Source organism: Chionomys nivalis, chromosome 14 (genome assembly GCF_950005125.1).
Source record: "Chionomys nivalis chromosome 14, mChiNiv1.1, whole genome shotgun sequence".
NCBI lineage: Eukaryota > Metazoa > Chordata > Mammalia > Rodentia > Cricetidae > Chionomys > Chionomys nivalis.
This window is the reverse complement of record NC_080099.1, coordinates 13,346,862-13,367,513: the sequence shown is the minus strand read 5'-3', so window position 1 is coordinate 13,367,513 and position 20,652 is coordinate 13,346,862. Positions and strand designations below refer to the sequence as shown.

The 20,652-nt window shown below is 39.1% G+C and overlaps 1 protein-coding gene and 1 pseudogene across 2 annotated transcripts in view; one reads left to right on the top strand and one right to left on the bottom strand.

Moving 5' to 3' along the window:
* Smad4 (SMAD family member 4) overlaps window positions 1-20,652 on the bottom strand; it is a 58,751-nt gene that overhangs the window by 14,147 nt on the left and 23,952 nt on the right. Inside the window, exons 5-10 of one of the 2 annotated variants that reach the window (XM_057788466.1) lie at window positions 16,014-16,226; window positions 11,954-12,073; window positions 11,741-11,857; window positions 10,326-10,376; window positions 3,568-3,751; window positions 2,480-2,648 (exon numbers count right to left, since the gene is read on the bottom strand). In XM_057788466.1, coding sequence (XP_057644449.1) covers window positions 2,480-2,648; window positions 3,568-3,751; window positions 10,326-10,376; window positions 11,741-11,857; window positions 11,954-12,073; window positions 16,014-16,226 — 854 coding nt within the window. The remainder of the gene's footprint in view (window positions 1-2,479; window positions 2,649-3,567; window positions 3,752-10,325; window positions 10,377-11,740; window positions 11,858-11,953; window positions 12,074-16,013; window positions 16,227-20,652) is intronic. The other variant, XM_057788467.1, reaches the window with a different exon arrangement.
* LOC130886559 (host cell factor C1 regulator 1-like) lies at window positions 147-606 on the top strand (annotated as a pseudogene).

The window sequence follows — 20,652 nt, the reverse complement described above, 5'->3', positions numbered from 1 at the left end:
AGGGAGCCGGAATATTAGGAGGTGTGGCTTTGTCAGAGGAAGTGTATCACTGTAGGGTGGGCTTTAAGGTCTCCTATGATCAAGTGACTCTTTCCGGTTGCCTAAAAATCAATATGCAGAACTCTCAGTTCCTTCTCCATCACCATGTCTGCCTGAATGCCACAAACCATGATAAGGGACTGAACCTATAAAAACTGTAAGCCACCCAATTAAATAATTAAGAGTTGCCATGGGTCTGGATCCCACCCCTCTATCTGCAGGATCCTGAAACGTAATGATCCTACAACAACCCCTGGAGCGAGGCCCCCCAAGTCGGGACCCACGGGCCACCACTGGGGTGGCTTACGGCCTGGACGCCAGGGAGCCCTTGCACAAACAGTTTCTTTCCGAGGAGAACATGGCCACCCACTTCTCTCGACTCAGCCTACATAATGACCACCCCTACTGCAGTCCCCCTGTGACTTTCCCCCAGGTCCTGCCACCACTCAGGAGCTCTTGCCCAGAGGTGCTTCTCTGGCGCTATCCTGGGAGCCTGATCCCTACTGGGGGGATACCCCCAGTCCCTTCGACCCTGCACCCCCGGCTGGGGACATCATGGAGCTCTAAGTGCTGACGGCCAGTGTCCCTCCCCACCTTGTTCCCAGACAACAAAGACCAGCAACCCCCCGACACCCCCCAGAAGGAAGAGGTCCTTCCCCCTGTAACAGGATAGATGATACTGAACTCAGAGAAACCCTGAATGGGAGGGGCAGCAGCTTGGGAAGGGGAAAGTGTACCCTATTAGTGAATAAAGATTTCTGAGCAGTTAAAAAAAAGAGTTACCATGGTCATGGTGTCTCTTCACCATGCAATAGAAATCCAAACTAAGACCATAGATTAGATAGATAGATAGATAGATAGATAGATAGATAGATAGATAGATAGATAGATAGATAGATAGATAGACAGACAGATAGATTTAAAAAGTAATTCTTTCAAAACAAATTTGTCAACCAAACGAAATGAAGCATAAATCATATAAATCCAATGCCACTAACAGATCAGATAAAGCCCTATGTGATCTAGCACCCCATTTACACTGGATGTAATGTTTTATGTTTGTAATCCTAGGACTCAGGGAAGGGCAGGGCAGAGGGAAGAGGATCAACAGTTCAAAACCAACCTTGGCTACTTAACAAGTGTAAGGCCAGCCTGGGCTACATGAGACCAGTTAACAGGTATAAGTCCAGCCTGGGCTGCATGAGACCCTGCCTCAAAACAAAAACAAAGAGCAATACAAATGAATTATGAAAATTCCTTGTAGTAAAGGTTATAAATACAAATAAATTTCTAATGGAGTTTTCTATGAGCAAACTAAATAATGATGCAACTGTTGTGAAATTATCCATGTCAAAATTTAATAAAGTAAGGAGAGAAACAGAGACGGGCAAAATCAGTTGCCAAGGTCCAAAGTACGAGGAAGTTGCAATTTTCTCTATACCTGGTATGTTTCTAAGCATCACAAAAGAGTCAGGTTGTGGGCACGTGTGTACTCAGGAGTTCAAGGCCAGGCAGGGCTACACTGTCACCAAACCCCCCCCCCACCACACACACACATCCCCCAGGCAGGGCTACACAGTGAAACACTGTCTCCATCCCCCCCCCCCCCCCCCAAAGGCATTCTTTGACTGAACTGCAACTGAAATAACACATAGTGGTCTGCACTATGAAGCATTTCCAGAAGGAAGTGGTGAAATTCACACTCAGTCCTACCATGTATGACAGCTGATAAGGAAGTGCTCAGGGGACTGAAAACTCTGACATTGAAAACATACTTAATAGTTATTGCACCTATTTTTGTCTTTCACAAAAGAGTGTATGTTAAAAATAAAATGGAAATGTGCTGAATATGTAATCATCGGTAAAAGTTATCTCTGGCTTCTTGGCATCTTAATTTGCAGTTTATGAAGGTCTGGGGACAAAGCTCAGAACAAAGTACTAGCGCAGGTGCCTAGCACTGAAAGAAAAGATTCCATCCCTTGAAAGACTATAACTTAGAACTGTCTTCCATAAATCCATAAACACCTGCTAAACTCAAACTCTAGAGTCTGGAGGTTTCATTAATATTTTCAAGGATCTATGTGTCACTCTAAACAACTTCACATAGCTGAAGACACTATTATGTTTAAAAGCAATGAAAAACATCTCCAGAAAATGTGCTTTATACTCAAAACACACGCATATTTTGTTATAGTGGTGCTTTTGTTTGAGATAGGATATCATAATGCAGCCAAGGCTTATCCAAAATTCACAATATATACAGCCCAGAATGGCTTTGAGCTCATAATCCTCCTGCATCCTTCTATTGAATGTTCCCATGACAAGACTGTCTCACCACCTCTGACCAAAACAGGTTTCCATTCCTCGCACCTCCATTTCCAGGCTTCAAGCAACAAAGAGGATTTTAAGTCTAAAATATTCAAATATACATGTAACTGACCTTTATATATGCACTTGGGTAGATCTTATGAACAGCGTCGCCAGGTGCTCGTCCAGCTTCTCTGTCCAGGTAGTAACTCTGCACAAAGACTGCATGGTCACTAAGGCACCTGACCCAAACATCACCTTCACCTTTACATTCCAACTGCACACCTTTGCCTATGTGTAACCTTAGGGAGGAAAGACACAATTACATTTCATCTTAGGTACAGGAAGTTTAGGTAAAAAGAATAAAAAATATAATACAATACACAAAATATTGCCACTGTAGGCATCTTTGGTATTTCCTTTTTGTATATAACAAATATACATTAATCTCTATATAAACAGATACAGTACTTACTATATCAGAAGCACTTAACACAAATTTCACTTAACCCTCACAACTCAGTAAGGTAAATTCTTTACTTTTTAAAAAGATGTGTGTGGGGGGCTGGAGAGATGGCTCAGCGGTTAAGAGCATTGCCTGCTCTTTCAGAGGTCCTGAGTTCAATTCCCAGCAACCACATGGTGGCTCACAACCATCTGTGATGAGATCTGGTGCCCTCGTCAGGCATGCACACAGTCAGAACATTGTATACATAACAAATAAATTTAATAAATAAATAAATAGGTGTGTGTGTATGTTAGAGGGAGGTGCCCATGAAGCTCAGAAGTCATCATCAAATCCCTTGGAGCTAGTTAAAAGCAGTTGTGGGTGCTTGGAACTGAACTCCAGTCCTCTGGAAGAATAACAAACGCTTTTAATGGCTGAGCCATCACTCCAGCCTCAAATAATTTCTATTTTTATAAGGAAACTGAGGCTTATGGGCTACACTGCCCAAAACAACAGCCACAACACACAGCTATTTAAAATACACTTAAAATCCAGCTATCAGTCACATGAACCATATTTTAAGTTTTCAAAAACCACATGTGGCTAATAGTTACTGAATGGGATAGTACAGACAGAAATAATAAAAATATAAAAAACCTTGCTGTTATTTATAACTTTAAATTTAGTAAACACCTACAATTAAAGTGGAATGCTTACAAGTTCTGAATATTTAGAATGACCTTTATTCCATTATTTTTACTCTTTAAACGTACCTTGCTCTCTCAATAGCTTCTGTCCTGTGGACATTGGAGAGCTGACCCAAGCAAAAGCGGTCTCCTCCAGAAGGATCCACATATCCATCCACAGTTACAATAGGGCAGCTTGAAGGGACCTTAAATGTCTCTCCTACCTGAACATCCATTTCAAAGTAAGCAATGGAACACCAATACTCAGGAGCTATAGAAAATAAACGAAAAAGAACACTCATTCATGCTGCAAAGATATTAGAGGGGGGGAAAGTACTTTCATCCACAAAACAAACCTAGACAAAGATGAAGGAAAGAGGAGTTAGAGAAGCACATAAAAGAATTGGATTAAAATAATGTAATACACTTGAAAAATAGTGATTTCATTATTTTATTTGCAGCTAGTACTTACACCTTGATACTCCAAGGACCGAATCAACTAAAATTAAAGAACACAAGAAATCAGATCTAGCTGGGCGGTAATGACACACGCCTTTAATCCCAGCACTCGGGAGGCAGATCTCTGTGAGTTCAAGACAAGTTTGGTCTACAGACTGAAAGAAAAAAAAGAGAGAGAGCATGCGCATGCACGAGAGAGAGGAAGCAAGGGAGGGAGGGAAGCAAACAAGCATATTCTAAAACAAACTTTTCTATCATGATAGTTCATTTGATTGCACATCTGTTCTGTTGTCTGAACTTCGTTTTTGAAAAGTACACTAATCCTAAGACACAGTCTATAGTATGTTTTTACAGACCCCTAATTAGGAGAAAGCACCTAAATCAGTTGACATACTCCTGCTCATACTTAAGAACTTTGCAGCAGAGCTGTTTTATACAGATTCGTAATTGTGTCTCAAAAATCAAAGGTCATTTGTCCAATGTACACATATTCCATTTTTAGAAGTCATTTTAGTGAACTAGCACAATATATTCATTTAAAACAATTATTTTAAAATGATGAGCAGGGGTGGGGCTAGGAGAAGAAACAATACTTGGTTTGGATTGCAAATACAGAGAATTATTTCTGATTTTGTTTGCATTATTAAAGAAAGTTTGTATACATGTAATCTGCTTAGTTTTTCTTTCACAATTTATTTAACAGATATATGCGAGCATCTAGGGAATTTTCTTGGCACTGTATGCAAAGCAGCAAACAAAACCATTCACAGAGGTTCCTCAAGTGGGCAAATGAGCAAACAAATGAACATGGAGCCCAGGTCATGACAACACTGCAAAGGTAATCAGAATAAGGGGAGGAGGAAGAGAGGGAGTGGAGGATGGGGTGGAGGAGGAACGCTATGGAAAAGAAGGTGACTAGGAGGAACGTGTCAGTTTACAAAGTTGAAGGACATTCTGTCTGAAAACTCAAGACCTGAATGAAAGTCCTATACTGGCCCCAGAGGAAGAACTTCTGCGAGATTAGGGAGTAAGAGTTTTGTCTGCAGACTTATCTACATTACAATGTGTTATGAATTATGTATAATCTGAATCAAAACTTTCTGCGCTCTGAAACAATACTTAGAACGACAAAAACCAGCCCAGACTTCAAGTTCCATCAGAAAAATGAAGTATTAACACTTAAAACTTAAAAAAGAAATGATGTAAATAAGAGTATTCACAAATGAAATTCTCAAAAGAAAATTTTAATTGAGCCAGGAGTGGTGGACACACACCTTTAATCCCAGCACTCAGGAGGTGAAGGCAGGTGAATCTATGAGTTCAAGGCCAGCCTGATCTACATAGTGAGTTCCAGGACAGCTGGGGCTATATAGAGAAACTCTGTCTCAAAAAACCAAACGAAAAAAGAAAATTTTAATTAAAACCAAAGAAAAACAACATTTTACAGGACTATGATGGCTAATACTAATTGTATACAGGATCTACAATCACCCAAGAGACAAAGCTCTGGGACTGTCTGTGACAGTCTGAATCAGGCTAACCATATATAATAGAAAGACCCAAGGCCACTTTGGGCTGAACAAATAAGAAAGCAGAGCACAGGTACTGTGGTTCCTGACTGCAGATGCAATGCAACCCACTCCTAACCCCTCTGCCACACAATAACATCCCAAATGTGACAAACTGTACCTCTGAGCTGAAATTAAACCTTCCCTTCTCATGTCACACATATTCTCTCATAGCAACAAGTAAAACAGAAACACAGAACCAAGAAACAGGGTCACTGCTATGGTACATTTGACTGTGTGGTTCTTAAGCCTCTGGAACTAAAAGGACTGCAGAAGTTTGAAACTCTGGCCTAGAAAAGCACTAGAACACTGTAAATAGAGCTTAAGGGGTCATTCTGGTATGAGTTTGGGCAAGCAGAATGCCAAGAGAAATGCAGACAGTGGAGGCCAGGCACTCTTTCCCAAACTGGGTAGAGGCCATTCCATATTATAGCTTGTCTAGACTCTACCTGGATTATGCCTGTGTTCTGTAAAGTTTAGCAAGACCAAGCTTAAAAGTAATGGGCTAATGTGCTGGGTGGACGAAGTCTCCAAACAGAATATGTAATCTGCATCATATTTACTGCTCACAGCTCTCATCCAGGTCTACAGGAAGCACAAAAGGCAGAGTAGGAAAATATGAAAACATGCAATTGCAACAACAATGTGAGCTTGAACCTACAGACAAGTGACAGCAGCAGTTAATAAAGAGATTAGTCACCCAATTCTCTGCAGTGGTGAGTCAGGATAAACCCTTTCTCCCTTAAGTTGCTTTTTTTTTTTTTTAAAAAAAAAGGTATTTTGCCAGACAATAAGAGAAGTAGCTAATATATAAAGGTACCTAATTGCTGGGCAAAAACCTGTCAAGCGAAAGAGCACTTTCCAACAAGGAGTTAGTAAGGCACACAAAGGCATGCCCATGACGCCAACATTCAGGGAGCTAACATAGGAAGAATGTGAATGAGGTCAGCATGGACTACACAGTGAGTTCTAGGCCAACCTAGACTATACAGACACCATGTCTTAAAAAAAGAGAAAAGAGTAGATAACTCAAAAATGTTTAAAAACTTTGAAACATCAATCCAATAAATTCACTGCAAATATAATTTTTTAAATATGTTTGTTTATAAAATTATACCTAAATGATTGCTTAAACACCAGTTTTGAAATATTTGTGGATTTTCTTTTGATTTTTCGAGACAGAGTTTATCAGAGATCTGTCTGCCTTGTCTCCTTAGAACTGGAATTGAAGGTGTGTGCCACCACCGTCTGCCTGTGAAGTTATTTTCTATAGTAAAAACCTTTTTTAAAAAAAGATTTATTTGCATTTTGTGAGTATGTCTGTCTGCATGTATGTATGTTTACACATATGTAGAGCACAAAGAAGCCAGAACAGTATGACAGATCCCCCAGCACTGCAGTTACAGATGGCTGAGAGCTGCTACATGGGTGCTGGGAGTCAAAGCAGATCTCAACTGCTGAACCATTTCTCCAGCCCCCATAAGTAAAACTCTTTAATGAAGATATCATATATCATGAACAGTAATAATCAGCAAACAAGCAGCAGTTACTGACTGAAGCTAAAACTGAAGCAATTTTTAAATTACCCAATTTTCTGACAGAAATAAAAACTAGTAGCCCTTACAAGATCTTTGAGTAGGGAATGAAAACTTTGTTACAAATGAATATAATGCTGGGGGTGATATTTCCAAGTACAATGTATTTCCCAGTTTCTATGGAAGGCTAAAGCTACATTATAGGCAAATCAACTCAAAAAAGAAAAAAAGGGTTTCTTTCAGCTTCCATGTTCAAGAAAAAATGTACTTTTATTATTACCACTTGAAATATCCGCAATGCACTAAACTTTTCATTACTTCCCTACCAGTAAGTCCCCACCTGCTTAATAACCCAGACATCACACTGCAACTCTTGAGTTTAAGGCTACCTTGGTCTAAATAGTAACTTTCTGGACAGCCAGAGCTAGAGGGAGAAGAATATTTAACTGATTTCTTTTCTATCTGTTCAATTAGGAAAGCAGACGTGTAAGCTGGTTACTGTAATTCAGTATAGCCAGCACTAGGTATGGGGCACAGACATGGGTATGCTTAAACTACATTTAGGAAGGGAGAGTGAGGTGCATGACTTTAGCATGGTCTCAATTGTTTCTTGCCTCTTGATAAGTAACATCTTCGTTTACCTTTCTCTTGGAGTTTCTATTGCTATGAAAACACACAACCAAAAACAACTTGGGGAAAAAAGGATGTATTTCATCTTACAAGTGTCAAGTCATAATCCATCACTGAGGGAAGTTAAGGCAGAACTTAAGTTGAGATCTGAAGCAGTGCTCACAGAGGAACACTGCCAACTGGCTTGCTCCTCTTATAGCACCCACGACCACCAACCTAGGGGTGGCACTGCCCACAGTGAGCTGGGCCCTCCCATATCAATCATCAAGCAAGACCTGAGTTCTAACCACTAAAAGTAAAAGTGCAAAATTAACCTTTTCCTCCTACAACCAACTGGACAAAAAACAAAACAAAACAAAAAAAGACCAATTTAAAAAAAAAACACAAAAACCCTTTTAGGATGCATTCACCATTAAGACACATCTGTATTCTATTGAAAGACAGGAATCAATGTCAATACAGACTGCTACAGATGCATCCTCATGTAATCAATACTATTCTCTAAACACTAGGGGCAATTCAGTCTCATCATCCATTCTACTGTGAGAAGAAGGAAGCAAATTTATCAAGAGGTCAAAGGCAATTGCTGAACCTAAATCAAGTCTAGATGATAGCTGACTGCCATATCTATTCTCACTGTACATTCCATTCAATAATAAGTCCACCTGTCCATCCGTCCTTTCTTCTTTTTCCCCCCAAGACAGGATTTCTCTGTGTAGCCCTGGCTGTCCTGGAGCTCACTCAGTGGACCAGGCTGACCTTTTCAAACTCAGAGATCCACCGGCCTCTGCCTCCCCAGTACTGGGATTAAAGGTGGTGAAGCACCACCACCTCACTAAGTTTTTCTTCAGAACCAGACCATCCTTATTCCTGCAGACCAGCTCTACTAAGCCACACAAACACTAAAGGGATTTAAACAAGTACTGACTCTCAAGAATGCTACCTCAGAGTCAGAGGAAATTCTCATTTTTGCAACTCCAAACATAAATTAAGATCTTGATACAATGTGTCCAAATATGAAATGTATTATAGCAAAATGCTCATTAAGAATTACATATACGGGGCTGGAGAGATGGCTCAGAGGTTAAGAGCATTGTCTGCTCTTCCAAAGGTCCTGAATTCAATTCCCAGCAACCACATGGTGGCTCACAACCATCTGTAATGGGGTATGGTGCCCTCTTCTGGCCTGCAGGCATACACACAGACGGAATATTGTAAACATAATAATAAATAAATGTTTAAAAAAAAAAGAATTACATATACATTAATGAGTATCTTAAGACTGGCGCTGTACTATCGTGTCAATAAAGTCATTCTCTCTCTTGATCTAGGAATTACGTTACACTCTAATTATAAAGTATGAGAAAAGCTCTATGTACACAGATCGTCTACCCAATTACTTTTAAGCAGGTAGGAAAAAAATCTGCAATCAACATAAGTAACAAAAACCCACTTACACAACTCTATGACCAATCCTTTAACTATAGTTAAGGGTGATTGTAGCTATTTTTTTTAAGACTTTACTGAAAACAAACAGTTGTCCTATGTCCAAAAAGGGTGGTTCCAGAAGAGCCATTAGACACCAAAATCTGTAGACGCCCAGTCTCTTATGTAAAATGATGCCATATTTGCAAATAATATACAAAAAGGTATATGTAAATCAAGAGAATATATACTACATGGTCTTATATAAAGGACTTGAGAATTCCTAGATCTGAATATAACTATAAGTATAGCTGAAGTGAAGAAATCAGTTATAAAGTCAGAATTAGAGAAAGCTCTTGCTCCTATTGTTTGTGTTACAGAGGTGCTTTGGCATCTCAAGTTTTCAGGGGGTTTCTGTTTTCCTGCATCTATAATTTAACACAGTATTTTCTAAATTTTGGTTAGGATCTGCATCTTTCTTTTTTTGTTGTTGGTTTGTTTTCCAAGACATGGTTTCTCTGTGTAGCTTTGGAACCTGTCCTGGCACTCACTCTGTAGACCAGGTTGGCCTCAAACACACAGAGATCTACCTGCCTCTGCCTCCCCAGTGCTAGGATTAAAGGTGTGCGCCACCACTACCCAGCTGATCTGCATCTTTCTTATAAAACAGTTGCTTACAATTATTTTTAGTTTTACATCTATTTTTCTTCTCTGACCTTTTAATTAAATTTAGTACTCTCCCCCCCCCCCCCCCCCCCCACACACACACACACACACACGACATAACATGTATGTGGAGGTCAGAGAACAACTCATGGAAGTCAGTCTCTCTTACCACATGGTCCAAGAGATCAAACTGTCTCATCAAACTTGGCAGCAAACCACTTCACCCACTAAGCCATCTCACTAGCCTCTTCCCTGTATTTTTAAGCGATAGGTCTGATACTATTCTACTTAAGCTTAGTTTCATCCTGCTGCAATGCTAAAACCTGGCAATTCTGTACTTAGTATCTGATTTCAAAACACAGTTTTTACTTTTCTTTCAGACAGTTAAAAATGAGTTAAATATAGTCTATGGGTGACTATCAGCTACTCTTAAATTTCTGATTAAGTCATAACAAATATTACACTATGAGATCAGTTACCCGTAAAATAATCACTGGCATACATGTACCAATTATCATAATAAAAATCTACATACAGGGAATCAATACTGAAATATACTTACCAGGATGATTGGAAATGGGAGGCTGGAATGCAAGCTCATTGTGAACTGGCCCTAAAGAAAATATAATGAAAATCCCATTTTACTTATTAAAAGTTTCCCAATGCCAAAACTTTTAAAAACTTTGAATATAAATATTATAAGTCTTAAGACTGGCTTAGATCAAGTTTATGTCATGCTCAAGAATTTAAAAGCTTATTTCCTAAATTTTTTTGTGATACCAATAAGCTAACAATTTAAGTGCTATCTGATACACACTATTTAACAATTTATAAAGTCATACATGCAATACTTAATGCAGGTTATAAATTAATTATTCAATTCACGTAACATATTAGTATAATTTATAATGCAATGTATAATGATTTAAATTGCTAATCTATTCTAAAAATAAGTGCTTTTATTTATTAAATTAGGGACATTTATGTGATGGACCAATAGCTATAACTGAAAGTTTATTAGTTAATACATTGTGCTAAAACCCTTACAGAAATACTAAATTCACTTCTTACAATGTTGTTTCAAGCAAATAAAAGTACAGCCCTTGAGGCTTAATAAGTTTAAATAAGTGACCAGCAATCATAGAGCAAACCCAATACCCTATGTACTGGTCCATTAGAAATCAGATTCTCTGAATACTTGGAAAGACAGTAGTGTAACTGATACATAACAATATGCATATAGCATGACCCTCCCCCCAAAATACATATCATACGCACAAACACACACACCCATTTATATGACTGGAAGGAAGTAATACTAGAAGTGACTATGTCTAGGTTACATAAGATTTTAAGCAGTTTTATTATTTATGCCTTTTGTACTTTTCTAGTGTTTTTGGTACTATTGATCATAAAATGAGGAAAAGGGATTTTATATTTATGAAAGATATATATCCCTGATTTTTGCCCTTCATCCCTATACTCACGATTTTAAAATCAAATGAACAATGTTCCTATTCTGCCTGAAACTGGACTGTTTATAGTGTCCCCTCCTAATCACAACTATATGGAGCATTACTCAACACCTATGATCTATAGTATCTACTGCGTTGATTCTATGATGACGGAAACCTTGAGATCATAGTACTCAAGGGCTCCAGTTGACTGTGGGTGATAACAAACAAGACCTAAAACCACATATAAAGCGAACAAACGAATGAAATTGATGTGGTGTTGATGAACCATCAGCACAGACAAATGAATGTACTCAGCGAACATCAGTGCAAAACAAATGTGTGAGAGCCATTTAAAGGAACTCTTTACAAACAAATACTGAAAAAGTAAAAACACTAACAGTTTAATGAAATTAAATTGTAAGATGAATAAAAGATGTAAAACCATTTTTTAAGAAAATAGAAATTAAAGTCCTAGCTAGAAAAGAAAAAGGCCCTGCTTACAATGAAAACAAGAGCTTACAGTAATGTCCAGGATGGGGCGGCATAGGCGGGTGGTGCTGAAGATGGCCGTTTTGGTGGTGAGGCAAATTAGGTGTGTATGGTGCAGTCCTACTTCCAGTCCAGGTGGTAGTGCTGTCTAAAAATTAAGGCCCATATGCATTAATTTGCTTTTATAAAGGCTGCCTAGTTTTTTTCTCAACTATTTAAAAGATTTTAAAAAGTATGTACATACTATGATGGTAAGTAGCTGGCTGACCAGTAAATCCATTCTGCTGCTGTCCTGGCTGAGGCCCTGAAGCTATCTGCAACAGTCCTTCACTATGGCTGCCTGCCAGAATACTGGCCGGCTGACCTAGAGAAACAAGAAGACATTAACACGGCATATGTATAGATGCAATTTCACGCTATTATACAAAAATGAAGGTCTAATTATGTCTGGTAATCCACAATTACAAAGGTGGGCCAAAAGTGGAACTTACCCATTGCCTATCAAATAAAAAAGCTAAAAGCATTTATAAAGGAAAACCTTCAGAAATTATTTAAAATGTCCTTCTCTTAAGAAATGTTTTCCTGGGGCTGGAGAGGGGGTTTGGCGGTTAAGAGGACCTGGCTTTGATTCTCATCACCCACATGGTGGCTCACAGCCATCTATAACTCCAGTTTCTGGGAATCTGATGCCCTCACACAGACATACATACATACATGCAGGTAAAACACCAGTGCACAATAAATGAAATAGGAAGGAAGGAAGGAAGGAAGGAAGGAAGGAAGGAAGGAAGGAAGGAAGGAAGGAAGGAAGGAAGACAGATGTTTTCCTAACATTAGTGGCCTATTTCTTTACAGGCCCTCTTCAAATGCTAAGAAACACAAGAAACATCTAGGCTACAGCAACAGCTTTAGAAGCACTTCACCAGACCATGTTGGACTTTCCTGATCTGGATCCCCAAAACCCAGGCAAGAAAATGTTGACAACAGAAAGTTAATTATCATGGCACTGGTGCTGATAATGGCAGGACAATGGCTTTAACAACAGTGAAAAGCACAGGAGGCAAGTGTTTCAAATGAATAGGATGGCAAGGGTGGGAAAGTTAACATAAAGCACAACAAAACAACCTTGCTCCACTGTCGAACCAATACAGCATTTGGTAAAACAACAAAACCTGTTCAATTTTGAAACTTTTTCCATGTTCTCTTTAAAAAATCAGAATCATAGCCGGGCGGTGGTGGCGCACGCCTTTAATCCCAGCACTTGGGAGGCAGAGGCAGGCGGATCTCTGTGAGTTCGAGACCAGCCTGGTCTACAAGAGCTAGTTCCAGGACAGGCTCCAAAACCACAGAGAAACCCTGTCTCGAAAAAGAAAAAAAAAAAAAAAAAAAAAAAAATCAGAATCATGTCAATAAAGTCACTGTATGCCCAGATTTGCATCAAATCAGTTGCTCCCTCTGTAATACGCCAAGAAAATTATTTCATTTGACTCAAAATACATTCCATTATGTTTTATTATTTGCCATTTATAGGTTTTATTTTGTACGTGGAAAAGGCTATTTCTTAGAGCGAGCATTTGTCATGTTCACTGTATTTGGAGAACACTGCAGTGTTCTTACTGCTATGTGTCAGTGACACTGGTTTTCTCTCCTCATAGTGGGTGCAGTCAGAGGAAGAAACTACAAGTCACCGCAATCTAAACATCAAGAGAAGGGACTTGCCAGGCAGAGCGGCATGGCTACAACTCCAGCAGGAGAAAAGCTAAGCTCAACAAACTCAAGGCCAGCTGGGCTATAACGTAAAACTCCTGTCTCAAAACCAGAAACAATGAACAAGGCACATTTCTCCTCCCTACACAGTATAATTCCTTAAAACTAGGACCTGCAAAACCACTGTACTCCTCTACACTGAGAATCACCACTACGAACCAAGTGTGTAAGATGTTAACAACGTGAAACCAGCTCGTGTAGAAACATTCCTCTATTTTTAATCTAATTTCTTTTCTTTCCTTTAACTCTATCAGTCGTTTTAGAAATAAGGAACTTTCACTGCAAATTCTAAAATCTACAATATTTATATTTCAGTTATAAAAATATACTTTAAAAAGTATTAAGACAGAATTGGATATATTTCATTCACATCTTTTTTTGGCCTTCAAGCATAACTCTTTCTGCAGGGAGGGAAGGAAAAAGTCAAAATGAAGTCACTTTGGAAATAACTGAACAAAGATCAGTCTCCAGAGAATGTACAGAAGTGCGTGCCTGGCCCAGAAGTAATCTACACATAAGTGAATGCATCTATGTTAATTTTCATCTCCACCATTGTCAACCATAGTCCAAATAAGCAAATAAAGACAGGACAGTCAGAGATGCAAGCAAGGTCCTATACTGAATACACGTAATCCCAACATTTCAGAGGCTGAGACAAGGAAATCAGAAGTCCATAGCCAGCCTGGCTTATGGAGTGAAATCTTGTCTCAACCCTCCCCCCAAAGGTATATACATACACATATATATCAAATGTGCATAGAAATTATCTGTGCTAAGATTGTACCACTGAAAAAGACTGCTTTCAAGTGGTGAAATGGACTAATGAGAAATTCTGAAAACAATTACAGGGCCAGACACATAGTTCAGTGGTAAAGTGCTTGCTTATCATGCTTATCAGGGGTAACACAGTGGCTTGGATTCTCAGCACTAGGGGAAATGTCAGGGGGTGGGATGGGAGCAAAACAATTCAGAAATAAATCTAATTATCACAAAGATTAAAATTTCAATGCTGAGTCTAAACTGATATGAACATAAGATACTCCATTGTTAGGTAATAACAAATATCCATCTATATCAGTCAACTATCCCTTGACAATCTAGGTTTAAAAACAATTCTCTTAGTGATCAAATTATTACTACTTGTATGCTTGATAATATTTAAATTTAAAATAAGAGTAATAATTAGGGCTAGAAAGATGTCTCAGCAGGTAAAGCACTTGCCCTGCAAGCATGCGGACCTCAGCTCTAATCTATAAAACCTACAAACAACTGGACAGACACAATAATGTGCATCACTAACTCCTCCTATGAGATGGAAGGTCAAGATAAGAAACCCTGCCCATTGGCCAGAGAGCCTGGCATGTGCAGCCACAAACAGTAAGGGAGCCTGACTCAAGCGGCTGGACAGAGAGGACAACAGCAAAAGCAGTCTCCAACTCTGCATGTACACAACATGTGCCGGCACTCACACACACAGTAACTCTGTTTTTCAATTTTTGAGTTAAATAAGCAAATTACTCTACTTTGCAAAGCAAAGTTCAACTTTTGGAACTGTAAAAGCAAGTAACAATATTAGAGTCCCAGAAAAGTTGAACCTGGGGGTACAGCTCAGTGGCCAAGGGTTTATCTGGCATGGTAGAGGTCCTAGCTTCAATTGATATGATCAAAAAACAAAGACAGGAAAAGAAGGAAGACAACAAGAACAGAATGCAGACTGAGAGCCCCTATGACATCCTTTTCAAAGATGTGCTTTATTCTGAAACTGGTTAAAATACTTGATGCCTTCCTGGGGCCACAAATAGTATAAGCAAGTCTTTTTAAGAGCCTTTTCCAAGTAGTCACAATAGGAAATTGAGAAACTATTATAAAGTTACCCTCTCAGACAAAATAATGGACTAAAAGAAAGGTTTTGATTGTAGACTTTTATAAACACCTTGGTTCAAAGCTATTTGCTGGGCCAGTGATAGAGATGGTTCAGTAAGGAAAGAGTCTTGCTACACGAGCTCAGTGGTCTGAATTTGATACCAAGAACCCATGTAAAGATAGGAGAAATGACTCCACCAAGTTGTCCTTGGACCCCCACAAACATACCATGGCCCACATGTACACACAAACATGGGCACACATATACACAAACAATCACACACTCATACTATAATAATAAAAAATTACTTGTTAACTACTTAAATATTTCTCTAAAATCTATCTGAAAAATCAGGAGACTTCTTACTTATGCAATGTAATAACAGTATAGTCAAAGTCATTACATTTGACTGTATATCAACATTAGAAATTCTAAATAAATTATGAACACCATTTTCTCCAGAATGAACTCAAATACCAATTCAACATGTCTTCCTGTGGGCTGAGTGGTACGGCTCAGGAGTGAGAACCATCTAGTTCGCATCTGGCCCTGACACTGTACCCAGCACCATAAAGACCACAAGTTTTTACTTACTTGGGGTTTCTCCAAGTGACTACACATAAATATTCAAGGGTTATGAAGACTTACGATTGTACTGAACTGCATAACTCACTTGTGGAAGCCACGGGAATGTTGGGGAAGTTGGTGGTACTGGTGGCATTAGACTCAGATGGGGCTAGCAGAGCTGGTGCACTGTATGTCTCCGTTGATGCACGATTACTTGGTGGATGTTGAATGGTTTGAATTGAATGTCCTTCAGTGGGCAAGGATGGCTGTCCCTCAAAGTCATGAACGTATTCATCCTTCACTAACATACTTGGTGGAGCTATGAGAAAAAAAAACACATTTATATATTTTACATTCTTCCATTTCCACAAAAACTATATACAAACAATATGACAAAATCTAAAATAAACTAAGTATAAACAATTCAAATTCAGAAATTTTTCATATATAAAAAGCATATTTTAGCAGCTACAGTAACTTTAGAAATTTTTATCAATTATGACTCTCTGATATCTGAAGAATTATTCTTCAGTTTCCTGACAAACCTAGAAGTGCATAATCATCTAAAAAAGTAAAAACCAAATGCCTAGCAAAACGTTCACTCAGCTGTGAAGACCATTTACTCCTCAAGACAAAATGAGACTACATACTTGGCTCCACCTTTCTAAGTGTCACAGCGCACAGAGATAGAAGTGGGATCTAATAGGTACTCAACGCCAAGACCTGGACTTATTTATTATTTGAAACTGCTGTCCTGAAATGGCCCTTTAAAAAGTCAAACGAAAGCCAAATGTAGGGTGTTGGCCTGTAATTCAGTATTCAGGAGACAGGCCAGGAAGATCACGAGTCATCAAATTGAAATTTTCTTTTTGGAATCCCAATCTGCATAAAAATGTTTGATGAGAACTGTCAATAATTAAATTTTTCAGACTTTAAGGAGCATAAGGAACATATCTAGTGTCCAGGTCATGTAAAGTAGTATCTTAAATAAACCAGGGGTTTATTTGCTTTGCTCTATTTTTTTTTTTAAGAGAAATTGAACCGTGTTCCTATCAGTTCTCTGTTCAGAGCCTTCTCGTATGGTCTTGACCCACTGTTTCGGGTTCTGCCGTCTATCTGTAGTAAAATCATCTTTCATCTTTCTGAACTAACACTTGTAGGTAACTCAAGTTTTATAATCAACTGAATACTAGTATTAGGTATCTTCTTAGAGCTATCAAAGAAAGGCCACAAAGACATTCTCTTCAATTGAAAAACTAGTGTATCACTTTCCTTATCTAGTTTTTTTTTTGTGACTTCTAACAGTAGAAATATTCCATATTTGTTCAAGCTTCTGCATACAACCTCTTTTTTTTTTTGACTTTTCAAACATGAAAACATTGTTATTTGTGAAGCTCATATGTTGTAGTAGGGAGTGGAGAGATGGCTCAGTAGTTAAAAGAGCAACTTGTTTATACCGAGTTTGGTTACCAGCACCCCATGTCAAATGGCTCATAACTTTCTATCACTCCAGTTCCACGGGAACCAATACACCTTTGGCCTCAAGGGCACTGGCACACATGTGCACACACCCACACAGAGACACAAAAATATATACATAATAAAAGAAAACAAAGTAACTTCTTTTTTAAAAAATATTTTTATTTATTATGTATACAATATTCTGTCTGTGTGTATGCCTGCAGGCCAGAAGAGAGTACCAGACCTCATTACAGATGGCTGTGAGCCACCACGTGGTTGCTGGAAATTGAACTCAGGACCTTTGGAAGAGCAGGCAATGCTCTTAACCTCTGAGCCATCTCTCCAGCCCCCAAAGTAACTTCTAAGGGAACCAATACAATAATAAAAAGATGCTTAACACATTATCATGTATCAGTGGCACAAATGTTTTCAGAGTAAGCAATCATTTTTTAAAATTGGATTTAAGGCCCATTCCATGAGAGGGAACCCATACCTGACGACACTGTTAAGGTGGCCAAAAACCTGAGACCAGGTAGTTCATAGGTCCTAGAGGAAAACTTAATACTATTCTTCTGCTACAAGAACATGGCAACAAAAGTACTCCTAATGGCATACTGCTATACTCATAGATCAATTAGTGCATCACTCAGCCCTTATCAGAGAAGCCTCCCTTGCAGTAGGTGGGAATTAACAGAGACTCACAACTGGACAATGTGCAGAGACTCAAATGAGCTGTCTAAATGAGGTAGGGAGGAGGGGAAGATGCAGGAGAAGTTAGGGAAGGAGAAGTATTAAAAACAAAATATACCGTATGTTAAAAAAAAACTTTAAATAAAAAAGTTGCCCCTAAATACTCACTAATGTTGGGAAAATTATAATAAAATACTGTTCAGAAAACACAGTGGTATGGATGGCTAAGCTTTTCCGTTTGCTTGTTTGTTTCTATGATTAGTCTACTGAACAAAATTCTGGATTTTTCTTCATAAAGATCTTGGCAAGGGCTGGAGAGATGGCTCAGAGGTTAAGAGTTTGGCTGTTCTTCCAGGGGTCTTGAGTTCAATTCCCAGCAACCACATGGTGGCTCAGAACCATCTGCAATGAGATCTGGTGCCCTCTTCTGGCATCCAAGCATACATGCAGACAGAAGACTGTATACATAATAAATAGATTTAAATAAAGATTTATTTTAAAAAAAAAAAGATTCTTTAAAAAAAAAATCTTGGCCTCGGGAGGCAGAGGCAGGCGGATCTCTGTGAGTTCGAGACCAGCCTGGTCTACAGAGCTAGTTCCAGGACAGGCTCCAAAGCCACAGAGAAACCCTGTCTCGAAAAACCAAAAAAAAAAAAAAAAATCTTGGCAATATTGATTTAATTATTTATTTAACTTAATGGGCCATCTAATTAATGGCATCTCTATTCAATTTTTTTGTTGCTGAAGTGACTGAGATTCTTTAACCTGTTGGCATTACTAATACAGAAGGGAGCAGCTGTGAACTTGACAGCTGCATGGTTGACCACGACATCACAAGAGTCAACTGCTGTGTACTTTAAATAGCTACGCCTCCCAAGGTTTCCTTCCCTTCACATGTCGACTAAACTTCCCTAAACAGAAGTTTGGAACGTGGACTTTTCAGCTTCTCAAGTCACCACCTACTTTGCAATGGATCTTTTTCTCCATCTGCCTACAGCGTTTGTGTCTCCTCACTCCCAATAAACACCTTTCTACACGTGCCGATTCTGTCTGCTGATGTCTGTGGTACTGAGATTTCTCTACTGCCGTCTATTGCACTTGATCTTTCCTGTTTTTTAACTCTTTAACTGCCGGAGAAAAAGAACAAGACACCTAGAGTGTCCTTTTGGAACCTCATCTTGGGATTTCTTCTGAGTATAACAACTCATCAAGAAAGAACATTAAAAGCTGGGCGATGGTGGCGCACGCCTTTAATCCCAGCACTCGGGAGGCAGAGGCAGGCGGATCTCTGTGAGTTCGAGACCAGCCTGGTCTACAGAGCTAGTTCCAGGACAGGCTCCAAAGCCACAGAGAAACCCTGTCTCGAAAAACCAAAAAAAAAAAAAAAAGAAAGAACATTAAGCACTCGGGAGGCAGAGGCAGGTGGATCTCTGTGAGTTCGAGACCAGCCTGGTCGACAAGAGCTAGTTCCAGGACAGGCTCCAAAGCTACAGAGAAACCCTGTCTCGAAAAAAATAAATAAATAAAAATAAAAAGAAAGAACATTAAGAAAAAGTTCCCAGTGCTGAGTTCCTCCATCCGTCCAGACATAGGCTATCTCTATCCCTTTCACTGAGTGAGGAAGAATCCTACCTCCCTGAGAACCAAGGTGCCTCGGTGTACATCACTGAGAACATCTTCATAGGCTCCCATGTTTAACCTTATCCCCAATTCCCTTGGAGACGACACTGCAGCCAGACTAATCTGCACCTCAGATTACACACCTCAGGAGTCTCTAATGATCACCAAGTCAGTCTAGGAGTACACACTCAGTCACCCAGTCTGATGTGGTCACCAACGAGTCTCCTCAATCTCCCAAAGTTTGGCTCACTTGAAGCATTGGTGCAATTCTTGTGGTAAGATATCAGTAAGTAGAACGCTATCTTCATATGTTAACCATTGAGTTAGCTGAACTTCAGAGCCAACTTCCAGACAAGGGGTGCTTCATCCAAAATATCAAAACCATGACAGGAAGGATTAATCAACGTGTGTCTAATGTTGCCCAGCTGCTTGTTAAATGTGAGCATATAAAGGTCATCAAAGGACCTGCATCATCAACACTAGGTGCTGCAGAGATACATTTCCAAAAACATAAATGTCCACCTCCAGGACTTATTTGAGTGCATTAGAATAGCATGGAGCTATGGGTTTCAATAGTCCTGTTTTTTTCTATTCCTAGTTATGCAGAGGCTGCAGAGGCTACAGAGGCTGAACAGGAAGCCCCATGTCCTCATCAGGTGACAGGAAACCATTTTCAAGAAGAGCCAACACAAGTCTACCCCTTGTCAACCTAACACACAATCACATCTTCTTACATTATGCCTAATTTCCAAATAAAAACAATAAGCAGGTCATAATTTTGCCTAACAGGATATACTATCCCACTTACAACCAAAAGCATTATAGACTTTAGGAAAGGTGACAATTTTTTGAAGGACATTCTTGTAGTATCTCTAATATGATTAGGCACTTAAATATTATCTCAGCTAAGGAGAATGCAATCATCCTCTATTACAGGATACACTATAGGGTAAAGAAATAAGAGAAAAGAAAAC